General features: G+C 41.5%; 1 protein-coding gene across 1 annotated transcript in view; it reads right to left on the bottom strand.

Moving 5' to 3' along the window:
* slc1a1 (solute carrier family 1 member 1) overlaps positions 1 to 23904 on the bottom strand; it is a gene marked incomplete at both ends in the record, with an annotated part of 82823 nt that overhangs the window by 27576 nt on the left and 31343 nt on the right. The window contains one exon of the mRNA XM_083789555.1: positions 20946 to 21080. Within this exon, the coding sequence (XP_083645681.1) occupies positions 20946 to 21080 (135 nt within the window). The remainder of the gene's footprint in view (positions 1 to 20945; positions 21081 to 23904) is intronic.

The raw sequence follows: 23904 nt of genomic DNA, 5'->3' as shown, positions 1-23904 counted from the left end.
TTAAACAGTACTGCTTCAGATCATGTTAAAAGCACCATCGTCCCCGAGGTGGATTCGAACCAACAACCTCTTGGTTTACAGCCAAGCGCACTAGTCCACAGCGCCACACAAGGCTGTTGAGTGTTGAAGCAAAAGTGTGTGTATTGAATATGGATTCGGAGTCCCAGGGGCTTTACTATCTGAAGGCTAACATACAAAAGATCGCTTCAACAGTACAAAGAGGCAGATGTTACTGAGTGATGGTGTAGTAGGGGTTATTCAGCACAGAGAGTTCATGTTCAAATCCCACTCTTCCTAAAGTTTAATGCTAGAGTTATTGAGCTTCATTTACTGCTATTCTAGCAGTGGCTCACAGCCTCAGCCTCAGCCTGACTACCTCAAAACTCTAATTGTCGTAGTGGTTAAGATGTTGGCTTTCCACGTGGGAGACCAGGGTTCGATTCCCGGCTATACTATAGCACACAGATTTTCATCATTTTTGAGGATTTGAAAAAAAAAAAAAAAAAAAAAAAAAACATGGGTTATAGCCCATCGTTTTTGAATTTTTCTTTTAACCTCGTTTTTCATCATTTTTGACCATGGGCTATAGCCCATACCGTACGGCATACTATAGCACGCCGTTTTTCATCATTTTTGAGGATTTAAAAAAAACGAAAAAAAAACAAAACATGGGTTATAGCCCATCGTTTTTTGAATTTTTGATTTTTTTTTTAACCTCGTTTTTCATCATTTTTGACCATGGGCTATAGCCCATACCGTACGGCATTATAGCACGCCGTTTTTCATCATTTTTGAGGATTTGAAAAAAATGAAAAAAAAAAAAAAACATGGGTTATAACCCATCGTTTTTTGATTTTTTGAAAAAAAGATGTAACCTCGTTTTTCATCATTTTTTACCATGGGCTATAGCCCATACCGTACGGCATACTATAGCACGCCGTTTTTTATCATTTTTGAGGATTTGAAAAAAATGAAAAAAAAAAAAACATGGGTTATAGCCCATCGTTTTTTTTATTTTTGAAAAAAAAATGTAACCTCGTTTTTCATCATTTTTGACCATGGGCTATAGCCCATACCGTACGGCATACTATAGCACGCCGTTTTTCATCATTTTTGAAGATTTGAAAAAAATGAAAAAAAAAAAAAACATGGGTTATAGCCCATCGTTTTTTGAATTTTTGATTTTTTTTTTAACCTCGTTTTTCATCATTTTTGACCATGGGCTATAGCCCATACCGTACGGCATTATAGCACGCCGTTTTTCATCATTTTTGAGGATTTGAAAAAAATGAAAAAAAAAAAAAAACATGGGTTATAACCCATCGTTTTTTGATTTTTTGAAAAAAAGATGTAACCTCGTTTTTCATCATTTTTTACCATGGGCTATAGCCCATACCGTACGGCATACTATAGCACGCCGTTTTTTATCATTTTTGAGGATTTGAAAAAAATGAAAAAAAAAAAAACATGGGTTATAGCCCATCGTTTTTTTTATTTTTGAAAAAAAAATGTAACCTCGTTTTTCATCATTTTTGACCATGGGCTATAGCCCATACCGTACGGCATACTATAGCACGCCGTTTTTCATCATTTTTGAAGATTTGAAAAAAATGAAAAAAAAAAAAACATGGGTTATAGCCCATCGTTTTTTGAATTTTTGAATTTTTTTTTAACCTCGTTTTTCATCATTTTTGACCATGGGCTATAGCCCATACCGTACGGCATACTATAGCACGCCGTTTTTCATCATTTTTGAGGATTTGAAAAAAATGAAAAAAAAAAAAAAACATGGGTTATAACCCATCGTTTTTTGATTTTTTGAAAAAAAAATGTAACCTCGTTTTTCATCATTTTTTACCATGGGCTATAGCCCATACCGTACGGCATACTATAGCACGCCGTTTTTTATCATTTTTGAGGATTTGAAAAAAATGAAAAAAAAAAAAACATGGGTTATAGCCCATCGTATGTTTTATTTTTGAAAAAAAAATGTAACCTCGTTTTTCATCATTTTTGACCATGGGCTATAGCCCATACCGTACGGCATACTATAGCACGCCGTTTTTCATCATTTTTGAAGATTTGAAAAAAATGAAAAAAAAACAAAAAACATGGGTTATAGCCCATCGTTTTTTGATATTTTTTTTTTTGCTCACAGCCTCAGCCTGATGACCTCAAAAGTCTCATGTCTCCCCTGAGCCATAGGCAGTTGCTTTGGCTTAGTGGTTAAGATGTTGGCCTTCAGTGCAGGTGACCTGTGTTCGATTCCTGGGTGTTACACTCTGATGAATGTGATTCTATGTTCAACTCTTGATTCTTTCAACTTTACTATCTGAAGGCTAACATACAAAAGATCGCTTCAACAGTACAAAGAGGCAGATGTTACTGAGTGATGGTGTAGTAGGGGTTATTCCGCACAGAGAGTTCATTTTCAAATCCCACTCTTCCTAAAGTTTAATGCTAGTTATTGAGCTTCATTTACTGCTATTCTAGCAGTGGCTCACAGCCTCAGCCACAGCCTGACTACCTCAGAACTCTAATTGTCGTAGTGGTTAAGATGTTGGCTTTCCACGTGGGAGACCAGGGTTCGATTCCCGGCTGTTACACTATCATACAAAAGAAGACCTCAACAGCGCTAAGAAACATCTGATTAATATGATGCTGTGTTATTTAAACTTTACGAACTGAAGGCTAACGAACAAAAGATCACTTCAAAATTACCAGGAGACTTTGCCTGAGAGTGTCTGACTGATGGTGCAGTGGTCTAATCATCAGGCTTTCAGTACAGACATTCCATGTTCAAGGCCTGTTCCTCCCACAGCTCAATGCTGCAGTAATTTGAACTTTTCAAGGCTTGAATAAAAAATAAAAACTCAAAAGCACCAGGAGAAATCTCCTGAATGCCCCAAGGTGCCTTGGCTCAATGGTGTGGAGCGCTTGACCCGTTGCCTCTGCTACAGACAGTTGGCAGGTTCAAGTCCCATGTCATGACGTCAAGGTGCTGGGAAGGACCATCGGGAGACGGTGCTCTCTCCCCCTGTTTCCTGAGATGTAACGGTTGGGGCTTATGTCTGAAAGAACCCTGTCCAGCTAACCTTTTACCATGAAAATGTCGATTAAAAAAAAGGTGAAAATGATTAAACAAATATACTATAGTGTGTAGTTTTTTCATTGTCAAAAGTCAAGAAAATGACATTGCCATTGTCCAGGATTATAATCGGGCTCCAGTATGCAAATACACAGACTATCCTGTCAGATGATGTACCAAAATGCATTGCTATTTTATTTTTAAACGTTTGACCTAATTCTCATCTGTAAAACCTTACGTGGACAGGGTTCTTTCAAACATAACCCCCGACCGTTACATCTCAGGAAACAGGGGGAGAGAGCACCGTCTCCCGATGGTCCTTCCCAGCACCTTGCTGTCATGACATGGGACTTGAACCTGCCAACTGTCTGTAGCAGAGGCAACGGGTCAAGCGCTCCACACCATTGAGCTAAGGCACCTTGGGGCATCCAGGAGATTTCTTCTGGTGCTTTTGAGTTAAACAGAGCTAGAATGTTTAAACAGTACTGCTTCGGATCATGTTAAAAGCACCATCGTCCCCGAGGTGGATTCGAACCAACAACCTCTTGGTTTACAGCCAAGCGCACTAGTCCACAGCGCCACACAAGGCTGTTGAGTGTTGAAGCAAACACTGAAGCAAAAGTGTGTGTATTGAATATGGATTCGGAGTCCCAGGGGCTTTACTATCTGAAGGCTAACATACAAAAGATCGCTTCAACAGTACAAAGAGGCAGATGTTACTGAGTGATGGTGTAGTAGGGGTTATTCAGCACAGAGAGTTCATGTTCAAATCCCACTCTTCCTAAAGTTTAATGCTAGAGTTATTGAGCTTCATTTACTGCTATTCTAGCAGTGGCTCACAGCCTCAGCCTCAGCCTGACTACCTCAAAACTCTAATTGTCGTAGTGGTTAAGATGTTGGCTTTCCACGTGGGAGACCAGGGTTCGATTCCCGGCTATACTATAGCACGCAGATTTTCATCATTTTTGAGGATTTGAAAAAGAAAAAAAAAGAAAAAAAAAACATGGGTTATAGCCCATCGTTTTTGAATTTTTGAATTTTTCTTTTAACCTTGTTTTTCATCATTTTTGACCATGGGCTATAGCCCATACCGTACGGCATACTATAGCACGCCGTTTTTCATCATTTTTGAGGATTTGAAAAAAACGAAAAAAAAAAAAAACATGGGTTATAGCCCATCGTTTTTTGAATTTTTGATTTTTTTTTTAACCTCGTTTTTCATCATTTTTGACCATGGGCTATAGCCCATACCGTACGGCATACTATAGCACGCCGTTTTTCATCATTTTTGAGGATTTGAAAAAAATGAAAAAAAAACAAAAACATGGGTTATAACCCATCGTTTTTTGATTTTTTGAAAAAAAAATGTAACCTCGTTTTTCATCATTTTTTACCATGGGCTATAGCCCATACCGTACGGCATACTATAGCACGCCGTTTTTTATCATTTTTGAGGATTTGAAAAAAATGAAAAAAAAAAAAAAACATGGGTTATAACCCATCGTTTTTTGATTTTTTGAAAAAAAAATGTAACCTCGTTTTTCATCATTTTTTACCATGGGCTATAGCCCATACCGTACGGCATACTATAGCACGCCGTTTTTTATCATTTTTGAGGATTTGAAAAAAATGAAAAAAAAAAAAAACATGGGTTATAGCCCATCGTTTGTTTTATTTTTGAAAAAAAAATGTAACCTCGTTTTTCATCATTTTTGACCATGGGCTATAGCCCATACCGTACGGCATACTATAGCACGCCGTTTTTCATCATTTTTGAAGATTTGAAAAAAATGAAAAAAAAAAAAAAAACATGGGTTATAGCCCATCGTTTTTTGATATTTCTTTTTTTTGCTCACAGCCTCAGCCTGATGACCTCAAAAGTCTCATGTCTCCCCTGAGCCATAGGCAGTTGCTTTGGCTTAGTGGTTAAGATGTTGGCCTTCAGTGCAGGTGACCTGTGTTCGATTCCTGGGTGTTACACTCTGATGAACGTGATTCTATGTTCAACTCTTGATTCTTTCAACTTTACTATCTGAAGGCTAACATACAAAAGATCGCTTCAACAGTACAAAGAGGCAGATGTTACTGAGTGATGGTGTAGTAGGGGTTATTCCGCACAGAGAGTTCATTTTCAAATCCCACTCTTCCTAAAGTTTAATGCTAGTTATTGAGCTTCATTTACTGCTATTCTAGCAGTGGCTCACAGCCTCAGCCTGACTACCTCAGAACTCTAATTGTCGTAGTGGTTAAGATGTTGGCTTTCCACGTGGGAGACCAGGGTTCGATTCCCGGCTGTTACACTATCATACAAAAGAAGACCTCAACAGCGCTAAGAAACATCTGATTAATATGATGCTGTGTTATTTAAACTTTACGAACTGAAGGCTAACGAACAAAAGATCACTTCAAAATTACCAGGAGACTTTGCCTGAGAGTGTCTGACTGATGGTGCAGTGGTCTAATCATCAGGCTTTCAGTACAGACATTCCATGTTCAAGGCCTGTTCCTCCCACAGCTCAATGCTGCAGTAATTTGAACTTTTCAAGGCTTGAATAAAAAATAAAAACTCAAAAGCACCAGGAGAAATCTCCTGAATGCCCCAAGGTGCCTTGGCTCAATGGTGTGGAGCGCTTGACCCGTTGCCTCTGCTACAGACAGTTGGCAGGTTCAAGTCCCATGTCATGACGTCAAGGTGCTGGGAAGGACCATCGGGAGACGGTGCTCTCTCCCCCTGTTTCCTGAGATGTAACGGTTGGGGCTTATGTCTGAAAGAACCCTGTCCAGCTAACCTTTTACCATGAAAATGTCGATTAAAAAAAAGGTGAAAATGATTAAACAAATATACTATAGTGTGTAGTTTTTTCATTGTCAAAAGTCAAGAAAATGACATTGCCATTGTCCAGGATTATAATCGGGCTCCAGTATGCAAATACACAGACTATCCTGTCAGATGATGTACCAAAATGCATTGCTATTTTATTTTTAAACGTTTGACCTAATTCTCATCTGTAAAACCTTACGTGGACAGGGTTCTTTCAAACATAACCCCCGACCGTTACATCTCAGGAAACAGGGGGAGAGAGCACCGTCTCCCGATGGTCCTTCCCAGCACCTTGCTGTCATGACATGGGACTTGAACCTGCCAACTGTCTGTAGCAGAGGCAACGGGTCAAGCGCTCCACACCATTGAGCTAAGGCACCTTGGGGCATCCAGGAGATTTCTTCTGGTGCTTTTGAGTTAAACAGAGCTAGAATGTTTAAACAGTACTGCTTCGGATCATGTTAAAAGCACCATCGTCCCCGAGGTGGATTCGAACCAACAACCTCTTGGTTTACAGCCAAGCGCACTAGTCCACAGCGCCACACAAGGCTGTTGAGTGTTGAAGCAAACACTGAAGCAAAAGTGTGTGTATTGAATATGGATTCGGAGTCCCAGGGGCTTTACTATCTGAAGGCTAACATACAAAAGATCGCTTCAACAGTACAAAGAGGCAGATGTTACTGAGTGATGGTGTAGTAGGGGTTATTCAGCACAGAGAGTTCATGTTCAAATCCCACTCTTCCTAAAGTTTAATGCTAGAGTTATTGAGCTTCATTTACTGCTATTCTAGCAGTGGCTCACAGCCTCAGCCTCAGCCTGACTACCTCAAAACTCTAATTGTCGTAGTGGTTAAGATGTTGGCTTTCCACGTGGGAGACCAGGGTTCGATTCCCGGCTATACTATAGCACGCAGATTTTCATCATTTTTGAGGATTTGAAAAAGAAAAAAAAAGAAAAAAAAAACATGGGTTATAGCCCATCGTTTTTGAATTTTTGAATTTTTCTTTTAACCTCGTTTTTCATCATTTTTGACCATGGGCTATAGCCCATACCGTACGGCATACTATAGCACGCCGTTTTTCATCATTTTTGAGGATTTGAAAAAAACGAAAAAAAAAAAAAACATGGGTTATAGCCCATCGTTTTTTGAATTTTTGATTTTTTTTTTAACCTCGTTTTTCATCATTTTTGACCATGGGCTATAGCCCATACCGTACGGCATACTATAGCACGCCGTTTTTCATCATTTTTGAGGATTTGAAAAAAATGAAAAAAAAACAAAAACATGGGTTATAACCCATCGTTTTTTGATTTTTTGAAAAAAAAATGTAACCTCGTTTTTCATCATTTTTTACCATGGGCTATAGCCCATACCGTACGGCATACTATAGCACGCCGTTTTTTATCATTTTTGAGGATTTGAAAAAAATGAAAAAAAAAAAAAAACATGGGTTATAACCCATCGTTTTTTGATTTTTTGAAAAAAAAATGTAACCTCGTTTTTCATCATTTTTTACCATGGGCTATAGCCCATACCGTACGGCATACTATAGCACGCCGTTTTTTATCATTTTTGAGGATTTGAAAAAAATGAAAAAAAAAAAAAACATGGGTTATAGCCCATCGTTTGTTTTATTTTTGAAAAAAAAATGTAACCTCGTTTTTCATCATTTTTGACCATGGGCTATAGCCCATACCGTACGGCATACTATAGCACGCCGTTTTTCATCATTTTTGAAGATTTGAAAAAAATGAAAAAAAAAAAAAAAACATGGGTTATAGCCCATCGTTTTTTGATATTTCTTTTTTTTGCTCACAGCCTCAGCCTGATGACCTCAAAAGTCTCATGTCTCCCCTGAGCCATAGGCAGTTGCTTTGGCTTAGTGGTTAAGATGTTGGCCTTCAGTGCAGGTGACCTGTGTTCGATTCCTGGGTGTTACACTCTGATGAACGTGATTCTATGTTCAACTCTTGATTCTTTCAACTTTACTATCTGAAGGCTAACATACAAAAGATCGCTTCAACAGTACAAAGAGGCAGATGTTACTGAGTGATGGTGTAGTAGGGGTTATTCCGCACAGAGAGTTCATTTTCAAATCCCACTCTTCCTAAAGTTTAATGCTAGTTATTGAGCTTCATTTACTGCTATTCTAGCAGTGGCTCACAGCCTCAGCCTGACTACCTCAGAACTCTAATTGTCGTAGTGGTTAAGATGTTGGCTTTCCACGTGGGAGACCAGGGTTCGATTCCCGGCTGTTACACTATCATACAAAAGAAGACCTCAACAGCGCTAAGAAACATCTGATTAATATGATGCTGTGTTATTTAAACTTTACGAACTGAAGGCTAACGAACAAAAGATCACTTCAAAATTACCAGGAGACTTTGCCTGAGAGTGTCTGACTGATGGTGCAGTGGTCTAATCATCAGGCTTTCAGTACAGACATTCCATGTTCAAGGCCTGTTCCTCCCACAGCTCAATGCTGCAGTAATTTGAACTTTTCAAGGCTTGAATAAAAAATAAAAACTCAAAAGCACCAGGAGAAATCTCCTGAATGCCCCAAGGTGCCTTGGCTCAATGGTGTGGAGCGCTTGACCCGTTGCCTCTGCTACAGACAGTTGGCAGGTTCAAGTCCCATGTCATGACGTCAAGGTGCTGGGAAGGACCATCGGGAGACGGTGCTCTCTCCCCCTGTTTCCTGAGATGTAACGGTTGGGGCTTATGTCTGAAAGAACCCTGTCCAGCTAACCTTTTACCATGAAAATGTCGATTAAAAAAAAGGTGAAAATGATTAAACAAATATACTATAGTGTGTAGTTTTTTCATTGTCAAAAGTCAAGAAAATGACATTGCCATTGTCCAGGATTATAATCGGGCTCCAGTATGCAAATACACAGACTATCCTGTCAGATGATGTACCAAAATGCATTGCTATTTTATTTTTAAACGTTTGACCTAATTCTCATCTGTAAAACCTTACGTGGACAGGGTTCTTTCAAACATAACCCCCGACCGTTACATCTCAGGAAACAGGGGGAGAGAGCACCGTCTCCCGATGGTCCTTCCCAGCACCTTGCTGTCATGACATGGGACTTGAACCTGCCAACTGTCTGTAGCAGAGGCAACGGGTCAAGCGCTCCACACCATTGAGCTAAGGCACCTTGGGGCATCCAGGAGATTTCTTCTGGTGCTTTTGAGTTAAACAGAGCTAGAATGTTTAAACAGTACTGCTTCGGATCATGTTAAAAGCACCATCGTCCCCGAGGTGGATTCGAACCAACAACCTCTTGGTTTACAGCCAAGCGCACTAGTCCACAGCGCCACACAAGGCTGTTGAGTGTTGAAGCAAACACTGAAGCAAAAGTGTGTGTATTGAATATGGATTCGGAGTCCCAGGGGCTTTACTATCTGAAGGCTAACATACAAAAGATCGCTTCAACAGTACAAAGAGGCAGATGTTACTGAGTGATGGTGTAGTAGGGGTTATTCAGCACAGAGAGTTCATGTTCAAATCCCACTCTTCCTAAAGTTTAATGCTAGAGTTATTGAGCTTCATTTACTGCTATTCTAGCAGTGGCTCACAGCCTCAGCCTCAGCCTGACTACCTCAAAACTCTAATTGTCGTAGTGGTTAAGATGTTGGCTTTCCACGTGGGAGACCAGGGTTCGATTCCCGGCTATACTATAGCACGCAGATTTTCATCATTTTTGAGGATTTTAAAAAGAAAAAAAAAGAAAAAAAAAACATGGGTTATAGCCCATCGTTTTTGAATTTTTGAATTTTTCTTTTAACCTCGTTTTTCATCATTTTTGACCATGGGCTATAGCCCATACCGTACGGCATACTATAGCACGCCGTTTTTCATCATTTTTGAGGATTTGAAAAAAACGAAAAAAAAAAAAAACATGGGTTATAGCCCATCGTTTTTTGAATTTTTGATTTTTTTTTTAACCTCGTTTTTCATCATTTTTGACCATGGGCTATAGCCCATACCGTACGGCATACTATAGCACGCCGTTTTTCATCATTTTTGAGGATTTGAAAAAAATGAAAAAAAAAAAAAAACATGGGTTATAACCCATCGTTTTTTGATTTTTTGAAAAAAAAATGTAACCTCGTTTTTCATCATTTTTTACCATGGGCTATAGCCCATACCGTACGGCATACTATAGCACGCCGTTTTTTATCATTTTTGAGGATTTGAAAAAAATGAAAAAAAAAAAAACATGGGTTATAGCCCATCGTTTGTTTTATTTTTGAAAAAAAAATGTAACCTCGTTTTTCATCATTTTTGACCATGGGCTATAGCCCATACCGTACGGCATACTATAGCACGCCGTTTTTCATCATTTTTGAAGATTTGAAAAAAATTAAAAAAAAAAAAAAAACATGGGTTATAGCCCATCGTTTTTTGATATTTCTTTTTTTTGCTCACAGCCTCAGCCTGATGACCTCAAAAGTCTCATGTCTCCCCTGAGCCATAGGCAGTTGCTTTGGCTTAGTGGTTAAGATGTTGGCCTTCAGTGCAGGTGACCTGTGTTCGATTCCTGGGTGTTACACTCTGATGAACGTGATTCTATGTTCAACTCTTGATTCTTTCAACTTTACTATCTGAAGGCTAACATACAAAAGATCGCTTCAACAGTACAAAGAGGCAGATGTTACTGAGTGATGGTGTAGTAGGGGTTATTCCGCACAGAGAGTTCATTTTCAAATCCCACTCTTCCTAAAGTTTAATGCTAGTTATTGAGCTTCATTTACTGCTATTCTAGCAGTGGCTCACAGCCTCAGCCTGACTACCTCAGAACTCTAATTGTCGTAGTGGTTAAGATGTTGGCTTTCCACGTGGGAGACCAGGGTTCGATTCCCGGCTGTTACACTATCATACAAAAGAAGACCTCAACAGCGCTAAGAAACATCTGATTAATATGATGCTGTGTTATTTAAACTTTACGAACTGAAGGCTAACGAACAAAAGATCACTTCAAAATTACCAGGAGACTTTGCCTGAGAGTGTCTGACTGATGGTGCAGTGGTCTAATCATCAGGCTTTCAGTACAGACATTCCATGTTCAAGGCCTGTTCCTCCCACAGCTCAATGCTGCAGTAATTTGAACTTTTCAAGGCTTGAATAAAAAATAAAAAATAAAAACTCAAAAGCACCAGGAGAAATCTCCTGAATGCCCCAAGGTGCCTTGGCTCAATGGTGTGGAGTGCTTGACCCGTTGCCTCTGCTACAGACAGTTGGCAGGTTCAAGTCCCATGTCATGACGTCAAGGTGCTGGGAAGGACCATCGGGAGACGGTGCTCTCTCCCCCTGTTTCCTGAGATGTAACGGTTGGGGCTTATGTCTGAAAGAACCCTGTCCAGCTAACCTTTTACCATGAAAATGTCGATTAAAAAAAAGGTGAAAATGATTAAACAAATATACTATAGTGTGTAGTTTTTTCATTGTCAAAAGTCAAGAAAATGACATTGCCATTGTCCAGGATTATAATCGGGCTCCAGTATGCAAATACACAGACTATCCTGTCAGATGATGTACCAAAATGCATTGCTATTTTATTTTTAAACGTTTGACCTAATTCTCATCTGTAAAACCTTACGTGGACAGGGTTCTTTCAAACATAACCCCCGACCGTTACATCTCAGGAAACAGGGGGAGAGAGCACCGTCTCCCGATGGTCCTTCCCAGCACCTTGCTGTCATGACATGGGACTTGAACCTGCCAACTGTCTGTAGCAGAGGCAACGGGTCAAGCGCTCCACACCATTGAGCTAAGGCACCTTGGGGCATCCAGGAGATTTCTTCTGGTGCTTTTGAGTTAAACAGAGCTAGAATGTTTAAACAGTACTGCTTCGGATCATGTTAAAAGCACCATCGTCCCCGAGGTGGATTCGAACCAACAACCTCTTGGTTTACAGCCAAGCGCACTAGTCCACAGCGCCACACAAGGCTGTTGAGTGTTGAAGCAAACACTGAAGCAAAAGTGTGTGTATTGAATATGGATTCGGAGTCCCAGGGGCTTTACTATCTGAAGGCTAACATACAAAAGATCGCTTCAACAGTACAAAGAGGCAGATGTTACTGAGTGATGGTGTAGTAGGGGTTATTCAGCACAGAGAGTTCATGTTCAAATCCCACTCTTCCTAAAGTTTAATGCTAGAGTTATTGAGCTTCATTTACTGCTATTCTAGCAGTGGCTCACAGCCTCAGCCTCAGCCTGACTACCTCAAAACTCTAATTGTCGTAGTGGTTAAGATGTTGGCTTTCCACGTGGGAGACCAGGGTTCGATTCCCGGCTATACTATAGCACGCAGATTTTCATCATTTTTGAGGATTTGAAAAAGAAAAAAAAAACATGGGTTATAGCCCATCGTTTTTGAATTTTTGAATTTTTCTTTTAACCTCGTTTTTCATCATTTTTGACCATGGGCTATAGCCCATACCGTACGGCATACTATAGCACGCCGTTTTTCATCATTTTTGAGGATTTGAAAAAAACGAAAAAAGAAAAAAAACATGGGTTATAGCCCATCGTTTTTTGAATTTTTGATTTTTTTTTTAACCTCGTTTTTCATCATTTTTGACCATGGGCTATAGCCCATACCGTACGGCATACTATAGCACGCCGTTTTTCATCATTTTTGAGGATTTGAAAAAAAAAAAAAAAAAAAAAAAACATGGGTTATAACCCATCGTTTTTTGATTTTTTGAAAAAAAAAAGTAACCTCGTTTTTCATCATTTTTTACCATGGGCTATAGCCCATACCGTACGGCATACTATAGCACGCCGTTTTTTTATCATTTTTGAGGATTAAAAAAAAAAAAAAAAAAAAAAACATGGGTTATAGCCCATCGTTTTTTTTATTTTTGAAAAAAAATTTTAACCTCGTTTTTCATCATTTTTGACCATGGGCTATAGCCCATACCGTACGGCATACTATAGCACGCCGTTTTTCATCATTTTTGAAGATTTGAAAAAAATGAAAAAAAAAAAAACATGGGTTATAGCCCATCGTTTTTTGAATTTTTGAATTTTTTTTTAACCTCGTTTTTCATCATTTTTGACCATGGGCTATAGCCCATACCGTACGGCATACTATAGCACGCCGTTTTTCATCATTTTTGAGGATTTGAAAAAAATGAAAAAAAAAAAAAAACATGGGTTATAACCCATCGTTTTTTGATTTTTTGAAAAAAAAATGTAACCTCGTTTTTCATCATTTTTTACCATGGGCTATAGCCCATACCGTACGGCATACTATAGCACGCCGTTTTTTATCATTTTTGAGGATTTGAAAAAAATGAAAAAAAAACAAAAAACATGGGTTATAGCCCATCGTTTTTTGATATTTTTTTTTTTGCTCACAGCCTCAGCCTGATGACCTCAAAAGTCTCATGTCTCCCCTGAGCCATAGGCAGTTGCTTTGGCTTAGTGGTTAAGATGTTGGCCTTCAGTGCAGGTGACCTGTGTTCGATTCCTGGGTGTTACACTCTGATGAACGTGATTCTATGTTCAACTCTTGATTCTTTCAACTTTACTATCTGAAGGCTAACATACAAAAGATCGCTTCAACAGTACAAAGAGGCAGATGTTACTGAGTGATGGTGTAGTAGGCGTTATTCCGCACAGAGAGTTCATTTTCAAATCCCACTCTTCCTAAAGTTTAATGCTAGTTATTGAGCTTCATTTACTGCTATTCTAGCAGTGGCTCACAGCCTCAGCCACAGCCTGACTACCTCAGAACTCTAATTGTCGTAGTGGTTAAGATGTTGGCTTTCCACGTGGGAGACCAGGGTTCGATTCCCGGCTGTTACACTATCATACAAAAGAAGACCTCAACAGCGCTAAGAAACATCTGATTAATATGATGCTGTGTTATTTAAACTTTACGAACTGAAGGCTAACGAACAAAAGATCACTTCAAAATTACCAGGAGACTTTGCCTGAGAGTGTCTGACTGATGGTGCAGTGGTCTAATCATCAGGCTTTCAGTACAGACATTCCATGTTCAAGGCCTGTTCCTCCCACAGCTCAATGCTGCAGTAATTTTAACTTTTCAAGGCTTGAATAAAAAATAAAAACTCAAAAGCACCAGGAGAAATCTCCTGAATGCCCCAAGGTGCCTTGGCTCAATGGTGTGGAGCGCTTGACCCGTTGCCTCTGCTACAGACAGTTGGCAGGTTCAAGTCCCATGTCATGACGTCAAGGTGCTGGGAAGGACCATCGGGAGACGGTGCTCTCTCCCCCTGTTTCCTGAGATGTAACGGTTGGGGCTTATGTCTGAAAGAACCCTGTCCAGCTAACCTTTTACCATGAAAATGTCGATTAAAAAAAAGGTGAAAATGATTAAACAAATATACTATAGTGTGTAGTTTTTTCATTGTCAAAAGTCAAGAAAATGACATTGCCATTGTCCAGGATTATAATCGGGCTCCAGTATGCAAATACACAGACTATCCTGTCAGATGATGTACCAAAATGCATTGCTATTTTATTTTTAAACGTTTGACCTAATTCTCATCTGTAAAACCTTACGTGGACAGGGTTCTTTCAAACATAACCCCCGACCGTTACATCTCAGGAAACAGGGGGAGAGAGCACCGTCTCCCGATGGTCCTTCCCAGCACCTTGCTGTCATGACATGGGACTTGAACCTGCCAACTGTCTGTAGCAGAGGCAACGGGTCAAGCGCTCCACACCATTGAGCTAAGGCACCTTGGGGCATTCAGGAGATTTCTCCTGGTGCTTTTGAGTTAAACAGAGCTAGAATGTTTAAACAGTACTGCTTCAGATCATGTTAAAAGCACCATCGTCCCCGAGGTGGATTCGAACCAACAACCTCTTGGTTTACAGCCAAGCGCACTAGTCCACAGCGCCACACAAGGCTGTTGAGTGTTGAAGCAAAAGTGTGTGTATTGAATATGGATTCGGAGTCCCAGGGGCTTTACTATCTGAAGGCTAACATACAAAAGATCGCTTCAACAGTACAAAGAGGCAGATGTTACTGAGTGATGGTGTAGTAGGGGTTATTCAGCACAGAGAGTTCATGTTCAAATCCCACTCTTCCTAAAGTTTAATGCTAGAGTTATTGAGCTTCATTTACTGCTATTCTAGCAGTGGCTCACAGCCTCAGCCTCAGCCTGACTACCTCAAAACTCTAATTGTCGTAGTGGTTAAGATGTTGGCTTTCCACGTGGGAGACCAGGGTTCGATTCCCGGCTATACTATAGCACACAGATTTTCATCATTTTTGAGGATTTGAAAAAGAAAAAAAAAACAAAAAAAAACATGGGTTATAGCCCATCGTTTTTGAATTTTTGAATTTTTCTTTTAACCTCGTTTTTCATCATTTTTGACCATGGGCTATAGCCCATACCGTACGGCATACTATAGCACGCCGTTTTTCATCATTTTTGAGGATTTGAAAAAAATGAAAAAAAAAAAAAAACATGGGTTATAACCCATCGTTTTTTGATTTTTTGAAAAAAAAATGTAACCTCGTTTTTCATCATTTTTTACCATGGGCTATAGCCCATACCGTACGGCATACTATAGCACGCCGTTTTTTATCATTTTTGAGGATTTGAAAAAAATGAAAAAAAAAAAAACATGGGTTATAGCCCATCGTTTTTTTTATTTTTGAAAAAAAAATGTAACCTCGTTTTTCATCATTTTTGACCATGGGCTATAGCCCATACCGTACGGCATACTATAGCACGCCGTTTTTCATCATTTTTGAGGATTTGAAAAAAATGAAAAAAAAAAAAAAACATGGGTTATAGCCCATCGTTTTTTTTATTTTTGAAAAAAAAAATGTAACCTCGTTTTTCATCATTTTTGACCATGGGCTATAGCCCATACCGTACGGCATACTATAGCACGCCGTTTTTCATCATTTTTGAGGATTTTAAAAAAACGAAAAAAAAAAAAAACATGGGTTATAGCCCATCGTTTTTTGAATTTTAGATTTTTTTTTTAACCTCGTTTTTCATCATTTTTGACCATGGGCTATAGCCCATACCGTACGGCATACTATAGCACGCCGTTTTTCATCATTTTTGAGGATTTGAAAAAAATGAAAAAAAAAAAAAAACATGGGTTATAACCCATCGTTTTTTGATTTTTTGAAAAAAAAATGTAACCTCGTTTTTCATCATTTTTTACCATGGGCTATAGCCCATACCGTACGGCATACTATAGCACGCCGTTTTTCATCATTTTTGAAGATTTGAAAAAAATGAAAAAAAAAAAAACATGGGTTATAGCCCATCGTTTTTTGAATTTTTGAAAAAAAAATTAACCTCGTTTTTCATCATTTTTGACCATGGGCTATAGCCCATACCGTACGGCATACTATAGCACGCCGTTTTTCATCATTTTTGAGGATTTGAAAAAAATGAAAAAAAAACAAACATGGGTTATAGCCCATCGTTTGTTTTATTTTTGAAAAAAAAATGTAACCTCGTTTTTCATCATTTTTGACCATGGGCTATAGCCCATACCGTACGGCATACTATAGCACGCCGTTTTTCATCATTTTTGAAGATTTGAAAAAAATGAAAAAAAAAACAAAAAACATGGGTTATAGCCCATCGTTTTTTGATATTTTTTTTTTTGCTCACAGCCTCAGCCTGATGACCTCAAAAGTCTCATGTCTCCCCTGAGCCATAGGCAGTTGCTTTGGCTTAGTGGTTAAGATGTTGGCCTTCAGTGCAGGTGACCTGTGTTCGATTCCTGGGTGTTACACTCTGATGAATGTGATTCTATGTTCAACTCTTGATTCTTTCAACTTTACTATCTGAAGGCTAACATACAAAAGATCGCTTCAACAGTACAAAGAGGCAGATGTTACTGAGTGATGGTGTAGTAGGGGTTATTCCGCACAGAGAGTTCATTTTCAAATCCCACTCTTCCTAAAGTTTAATGCTAGTTATTGAGCTTCATTTACTGCTATTCTAGCAGTGGCTCACAGCCTCAGCCACAGCCTGACTACCTCAGAACTCTAATTGTCGTAGTGGTTAAGATGTTGGCTTTCCACGTGGGAGACCAGGGTTCGATTCCCGGCTGTTACACTATCATACAAAAGAAGACCTCAACAGCGCTAAGAAACATCTGATTAATATGATGCTGTGTTATTTAAACTTTACGAACTGAAGGCTAACGAACAAAAGATCACTTCAAAATTACCAGGAGACTTTGCCTGAGAGTGTCTGACTGATGGTGCAGTGGTCTAATCATCAGGCTTTCAGTACAGACATTCCATGTTCAAGGCCTGTTCCTCCCACAGCTCAATGCTGCAGTAATTTGAACTTTTCAAGGCTTGAATAAAAAATAAAAACTCAAAAGCACCAGGAGAAATCTCCTGAATGCCCCAGGAGAAATCTCCTGAATGCCCCAGGAGAAATCTCCTGAATGCCCCAGGAGAAATCTCCTGAATGCCCCAGGAGAAATCTCCTGAATGCCCCAAGGTGCCTTGGCTCAATGGTGTGGAGCGCTTGACCGGTTGCCTCTGCTACAGACAGTTGGCAGGTTCAAGTCCCATGTCATGACATCAAGGTGCTGGGAAGGACCATCGGGAGACGGTGCTCTCTCCCCCTGTTTCCTGAGATGTAACAGTTGGGGCTTATGTCTGAAAGAACCCTGTCCAGCTAACCTTTTACCATGAAAATGTCCAATTTAACATACTCTTACCACCTCTCAGTGTGACCGTTTCCAACTGGCCTGGAAGCCAGACATAAAAGAGGTACTTTCCAACCAAGTTTTGGGCCACCAATCAGGGCCCAGTATGCAAATACACAACCTATTCTGTCAGATGATGGGCCAAAACCATGAACTATAGTATGTCGTTTTTTCATCATTTTCATATTGGTTTTTGAAATCATATTGGTTTTTGAAAACAAATATACTATAGTGTGTAGTTTTTTCATTGTCAAAAGTCAAGAAAAATGACATTGCCATTGTCGACGATTATAATCGGGGCCCAGTATGCAAATACACAGACTATTCTGTCAGATGATGGGCCAAAATGCATTGCTATTTTATTGCTATTTTATTTGTAAACGTTTGACCTAATTCTTATCTGTAAAATGTTAGGTGGACAGGGTTCTTTCAAACATAACCCCCGACTGTTACTTTTCAGGAAACAGGGGGAGAGAGCACCGTCTCCCGATGGTCCGTTCCAGCACCTTGATTACTCACCTTGATACTATCTGAAGGCTAACATACAAAAGATCGCTTCAACAGTACAAAGAGGCAGATGTTACTCAGTGATGTTACTGAGTGATGGTGTAGTAGGGGTTATTCAGCACAGAGAGTTCATGTTCAAATCCCACTCTTCCTAGTTTAATGCTAGTGTTATTGAGCTTCATTTACTGCAATTCTAGCAGTATTCTTTTTTTTTTTTTTTCAAATCCTCAAAAATGATGAAAAACAGCGTGCTATAGTATGCTGTACGATATGGGCTATAGCCCATGGTCCAAAATGATGAAAAACGAGGATTTTATTTTCTTCAAAAACTCAAAAAACTCAAAAAAAAAAAAAACATAGTTTCTTTTTCATTTTTTTCAAATACTCAAAAATGATGAAAAACGGCGTGCTATAGTATGCCGTACGATATGGGCTATAGCCCATGCCAGACGTTCTCTCTACCGCAACATACTTAAAAGTATAGCGGTGTATGAGAATGGGTGTTGCGGAGGATGAGACTTGTGTCTCATCCTCCGCAACACTTTGGCATGGTACTAGTCCTACATACTTACACCTAGCAACCCCATTCTAGCCTACTTAGGTTCATCTTACGGTGGACATGTTTGCCTGAAAAGGAATATTTGAAATGTTTCATAGTTTTAGAAATATAGTGCTTTCAAATTTACAATGGTGCTCAATGGCAGACATTGGCACGTCAAAAATCACTTTCACCTAGAAACTCCATTCACACTTTTTATTATTCAGCTTACTGTGGAGACACATGCTGGAACTTTTTACTTTGAAATGTTTTATAGTTTCTGAGTTATTTAACTTAAACGCCCAATGCATTCTATATGGCAATAGCACAAACTTTGGCATGCTACTAGTCCTACATACTTACACCTAGCAACCCCATTCTAGCCTACTTAGGTTCATCTTACGGTGGACATGTTTGCCTGAAAAGGAATATTTGAAATGTTTCATAGTTTTAGAAATATAGTGCTTTCAAATTTACAATGGGGCTCAATGGCAGACATTGGCACGTCAAAAATTGAGCCCAATGTTAAAAGTCTCAAATCTGAAAGCACTATATTTCTAAAACTATGACACCTTTCAAAGATTCCTTTTCAGGCAAACATGTCCACCGTAAGATGAACCTAAGTAGGCTAGAATGGGGATGGTAGGTTTAAGTATGTAGGACTAGTAGCATGCCAAAGTTTGTGCTATTGCCATAGAGAATGCATTGGGCGTTTAAGTAAAATAACTCTGAAACTACAAAACATTTCAAAGTAAAAAGTTCCAGCATGTGTCTCCACAGTAAGCTGAATAATAAAAAGTGTGAATGGAGTTTCTAGGTGAAAGTGATTTTTTGACGTGCCAAAATCTGCCATTGAGCCCCATGTTAAAAGTCTCAAATTTGAAAGAACTATATTTCTAAAACTATGACACCTTTCAAAGATTCCTTTTCAGGCAAACATGTCCACCATAAGATGAACCTAAGTAGGCTAGAATGGGGTTGGTAGGTTTAAGTATGTAGGACTAGTAGCATGCCAAAGTTTGTGCTATTGCCATAGAGAATGCATTGGGCGTTTAAGTTAAATAACTCTGAATCTACAAAACATTTCAAAGTAAAAAAGTTACAGCATGTGTCTCCATAGTAAGCTGAATAATAAAAAGTGGGAATGGAGTTTCTAGGTGAAAGTGATTTTTTGACGTGCCAAAATCTGCCATTGAGCCCCATGTTAAATGTCTCAAATTTGAAAGCACTATATTTCTAAAACTATGACACCTTTCAAAGATTCCTTTTCAGGCAAACATGTCCACCATAAGATGAACCTAAGTAGGCTAGAATGGGGTTGGTAGGTTTAAGTATGTAGGACTAGTAGCATGCCAAAGTTTGTGCTATTGCCATAGAGAATGCATTGGGCGTTTAAGTTAAATAACTCTGAATATACAAAACATTTCAAAGTAAAAAGTTCCAGCATGTGTCTCCATAGTAAGCTGAATAATAAAAAGTGGGAATGGAGTTTCTAGGTGAAAGTGATTTTTTGACGTGCCAAAATCTGCCATTGAGCCCCATGTTAAATGTCTCAAATTTTAAAGCACTATATTTCTAAAACTATGACACCTTACTGACACAGTACTGATTGATTATTGATTGATTTGGTGATATCACAATAGTGCATAATATAGAGGGTTCGAGTGTTATCATCCCATATCAACCAGTAGGTTCCATATAACGGAGCAAGTAGGCTCTAGTGGAGTGGAGACGTTGTTATTGTCAGCCATTGTCCGACGTGACGACTATTACTAACCCTAAATATAATCCTAACTCTAACCCTAACCTTAGTCTTAACCCGCCATGTAAGTCCCCTAACCCTAACCACAGTCTTAACCCGCCACTTAAGTCCCCTAACCCTAAGTCAGTTTCACTATGTTTGGCTGCAGTAATTTCACATCCACGATTTCAAATCAAGAGAGAGAGTAGGCTCCAGTAGAGCCTACTGGCTCCATTGCATGGTCTTGATGAGTAAGCTACTGGTGATTATGGGTTGATATAGCATTCGAAGTGGGTGTATATATAATAGCACTTTCCCGACATAGGCTACAGTCATCACTGAGGATACCCGAGGGTTTATTTCCATAGTGTTGCTCTAAAACTTCAAAAGAATTACAGAAACATTGTGTCTAGAGAGAGAGAGAGAGAGAGAGAGAGAGAAAGAGAGAGAGACTATTGCATATGCCTTTACTATTACATAATTTACGGTAAAATGCTGTTTCTGAAAGTCACAAATCAAAGTGCAGATCGAAGGACACCACACAGACAGGAAGCAGAACTCACAGGAGCCAATCCACTGCGACGATCAGCGTGACATCATTGGCTGGTAGTCCGACCGCCGTTAACACGATCACCATGGTGACGAGGCCGGCATTGGGGACGCCCGCAGCCCCGATGCTGGCGACTGTCGCTGTTATGCTGAAACAGACACAGATACTGTTGCTGTTATGCTGAAACAGATACTGTTATATGCAGAAACAGAAACAGATCTACTGTCACGGTCACTTATGCTGAAACAAACACAGATACTGGCTACTGTTGCTGTTATGCTGAAAGAAAGACAGATACTGGCTACTGCCTAGTGTCACTGTTATATATACTGAAACAGAGCGTAGGGCTGTATTTCGCGTGTCTTAAGTACCAGGCCAAAGAGCATTGACCACGCCTCCAGGTCTTAAGTGAAGTAATAAGACCTGGTACTTAAGACACGCAAAATACAGCAGAGAGTGCATGGATACTGACACTGTTATGTTGAAACAAACAGATACTGGCTACTGTCACTGTTATATATCTCTTTGACTCGTAGTTTAATTAACACCCGTTATCTACCAACTACGAGATATCTTGTAGATATCGCTTCATATCAAATATGAAACGGTTTAGCTAAAAATCTACTTTTAGCACTGGCCCGGTTGCTAGGCAACGCCTTGCTCACCCCCGCCCCGCCCACACAAAACATGCGTGCGCATCCCATAGAGTTCTGTTTAAATTACGAACTTCTCTCGGATACTACGGCACTGTCCGTGGTGTTGATCATCCATCCGAGGTTCGGATCTGATTTGTGACTTTTTTAACGGCATCACGATTAAAATATTGACGTTTCTGGCGAAAGATAGACATCGTACCACCAGTGGCCACAGGGTGGCAGCAAAAGCATTAAGCAGAAACAGAGATAGATACTGGCTACTATCGCTGTATGTTTCCCTGGAGTTCCCCAGTGTATTTTCCTCATGCTCTTGTTTGGTGATTGTCTGTCCATCCGTCTGTCCGTTCGTCCGTCCGTCCCGAGTATGGGTCCCACATAATGGAGTTGGAACAACTGATGTTCAGGAGGCGGAGAAACACACTTGACCATGCCCTCATGCCATCCTCCGCCCTCCTTGCCAATCTACCCAGCCTACTTATACCCGCCTCAGACAACCCAGCATCCTCTATGCTTTTCGTATGCTCGTACACGCCACACGCACGTACACATACTAGCAACAGAAACAAACCAGCAACACGAAAACCAGCGGCTCACCTGCCATGGTTTCTTCCACCTCGGAGGACGATCCTCCCACGGACGGACAGGGGAGCCCAACGCTCATACCTGACACTGACACGTCCAGCGACGATGACAGCCGTCCCACCACAGCCCCCCAGACCGCCGTCTCTCAGCCATCCAGGCTCAGCCTTATCCGGAGCCGCATTCGGGACCGTATCCGAAAGCTCCACTCCGAGAAGAGGAAGGGTCGTGAGACTCGCCACCAACCACCGGCACCAGCCCTCCCTCCACCCACCCAGGCGACCCTGCGCTCCAGGCGCGTCCTCACCGCCACCCGCAGCTCCGCCGCTTCGCAACTTCCCAGCAACCCAAGCCCGCCACAACCCGCCATCTCCGACTGGACGGTAGTAGGACTTCACAAGCAGCTCCGCTTGCTCAACGTTCCGTTTGTCCGCTCCACCAACAAGGCGGGTTTGTTCAAACTTTTCTGCGACAGCACCAACAACAACAACAACGCAACTCCTTCAACTTCCTCAAACACGGCGCCCACCAATGACGTCACGAGGCGCGCTCCCAGCGCGGCCACCACCGATGACGTCACCCGCCGGTCCAAGCGGTCCCGCGTCATCCCAACCTCTCTTCCCCCCCCCACCTTCAGTGTTGGCACAATTCCAACCAGCTCAACCACCCCCCTCCCCCCCGCCATCACAATCCCTCCAATCAGCCAGACCCCCCCAAACCCCCCCACCTCAGTGCCTGCCCCCCACACCCTCACATCCCTCCTTTCCCTCTTGACCTCCTCCCTCTCGTCCTCCTCCGCCGCGCAGCCCGCACCACCCCCCACCCCCCCCACCCCCCCCACTCAAACTCCCCCCATCCCCCCATCCATCGCCACTCTCGTGGCTGCTTTGATCCAGGCCTTCCCTCAGGCTCTCCCAGCCTACCCGCCCTCCCAGGTCCCCCCTCCCCCCCTCATGGCTTCTCCTGCCGAGGTTCCCCCCGCCCCCCTCATGGCTTCTCCTGCCGAGGTTCTCCCCGCCCCCCTCATGGCTTCTCCTGCCGAGGTTCTCCCCGCCCCCCTCATGGCTTCTCCTGCCGAGGTTCTCCCCGCCCACCTCATGGCTTCTCCTGCCGGGGTTCCCCCCACCCACCTCATGGCTTCTCCTGCCGAGGCTCCACCCACCGTCCCCCTGGCTTCTCCTGCTTTCCCACAGGCTCACCCTGCCTACCCTCACCTCCCGGCTACCTACCACCCTACGCTGGTTCTCCCCAGCGTCCTTTCCGACCCCTCCTACCCTCTCCCCCCCCGTCCTCCCAACTTCTCCCTCTCCACAGCAACCCCAGCAGTCGTCCCGCCCAACGCCCCAGCAAGAAACCCCCAGAACATCTGCACCGCCCTCCGGAACCAGATTCTCTCAGGTAACGACATCGACCTGGCCACCCTCCTCCGTCCCTCCACCACCAACTCAGAATCCCGCGTCATTGAGTGCGGAGACCTCTCCATCCAACTCCGCAACCCCACCCCTTCACGCTCCGCCATCCTCACCGTCGCCGAGTTCGGCCTGGCATTCTCACTCTACAGAGACGTCATCTGCTCCACCTACCCAGCCCGGCGCCAGGAGCTGGACGACTACCACACCACCATCCTAGACCTAGCCGTGAGGTTCGGCGGCTCACTCTTCCTAGAGTACCACCGCCAGTTCTCCGCCACCGCCGCAGCAAGGCTCCACCAGCTCAACACCGCCACATACTGGGGTC

The sequence above is a fragment of the Protomyctophum parallelum genome, assembly GCF_964188405.1.
Source record: "Protomyctophum parallelum genome assembly, chromosome: 18".
In the NCBI taxonomy this organism is placed as follows: domain Eukaryota; kingdom Metazoa; phylum Chordata; class Actinopteri; order Myctophiformes; family Myctophidae; genus Protomyctophum; species Protomyctophum parallelum.
The sequence above is the reverse complement of the archived record's forward strand: the minus strand, read 5'-3'. Positions and strand labels throughout refer to the sequence as shown.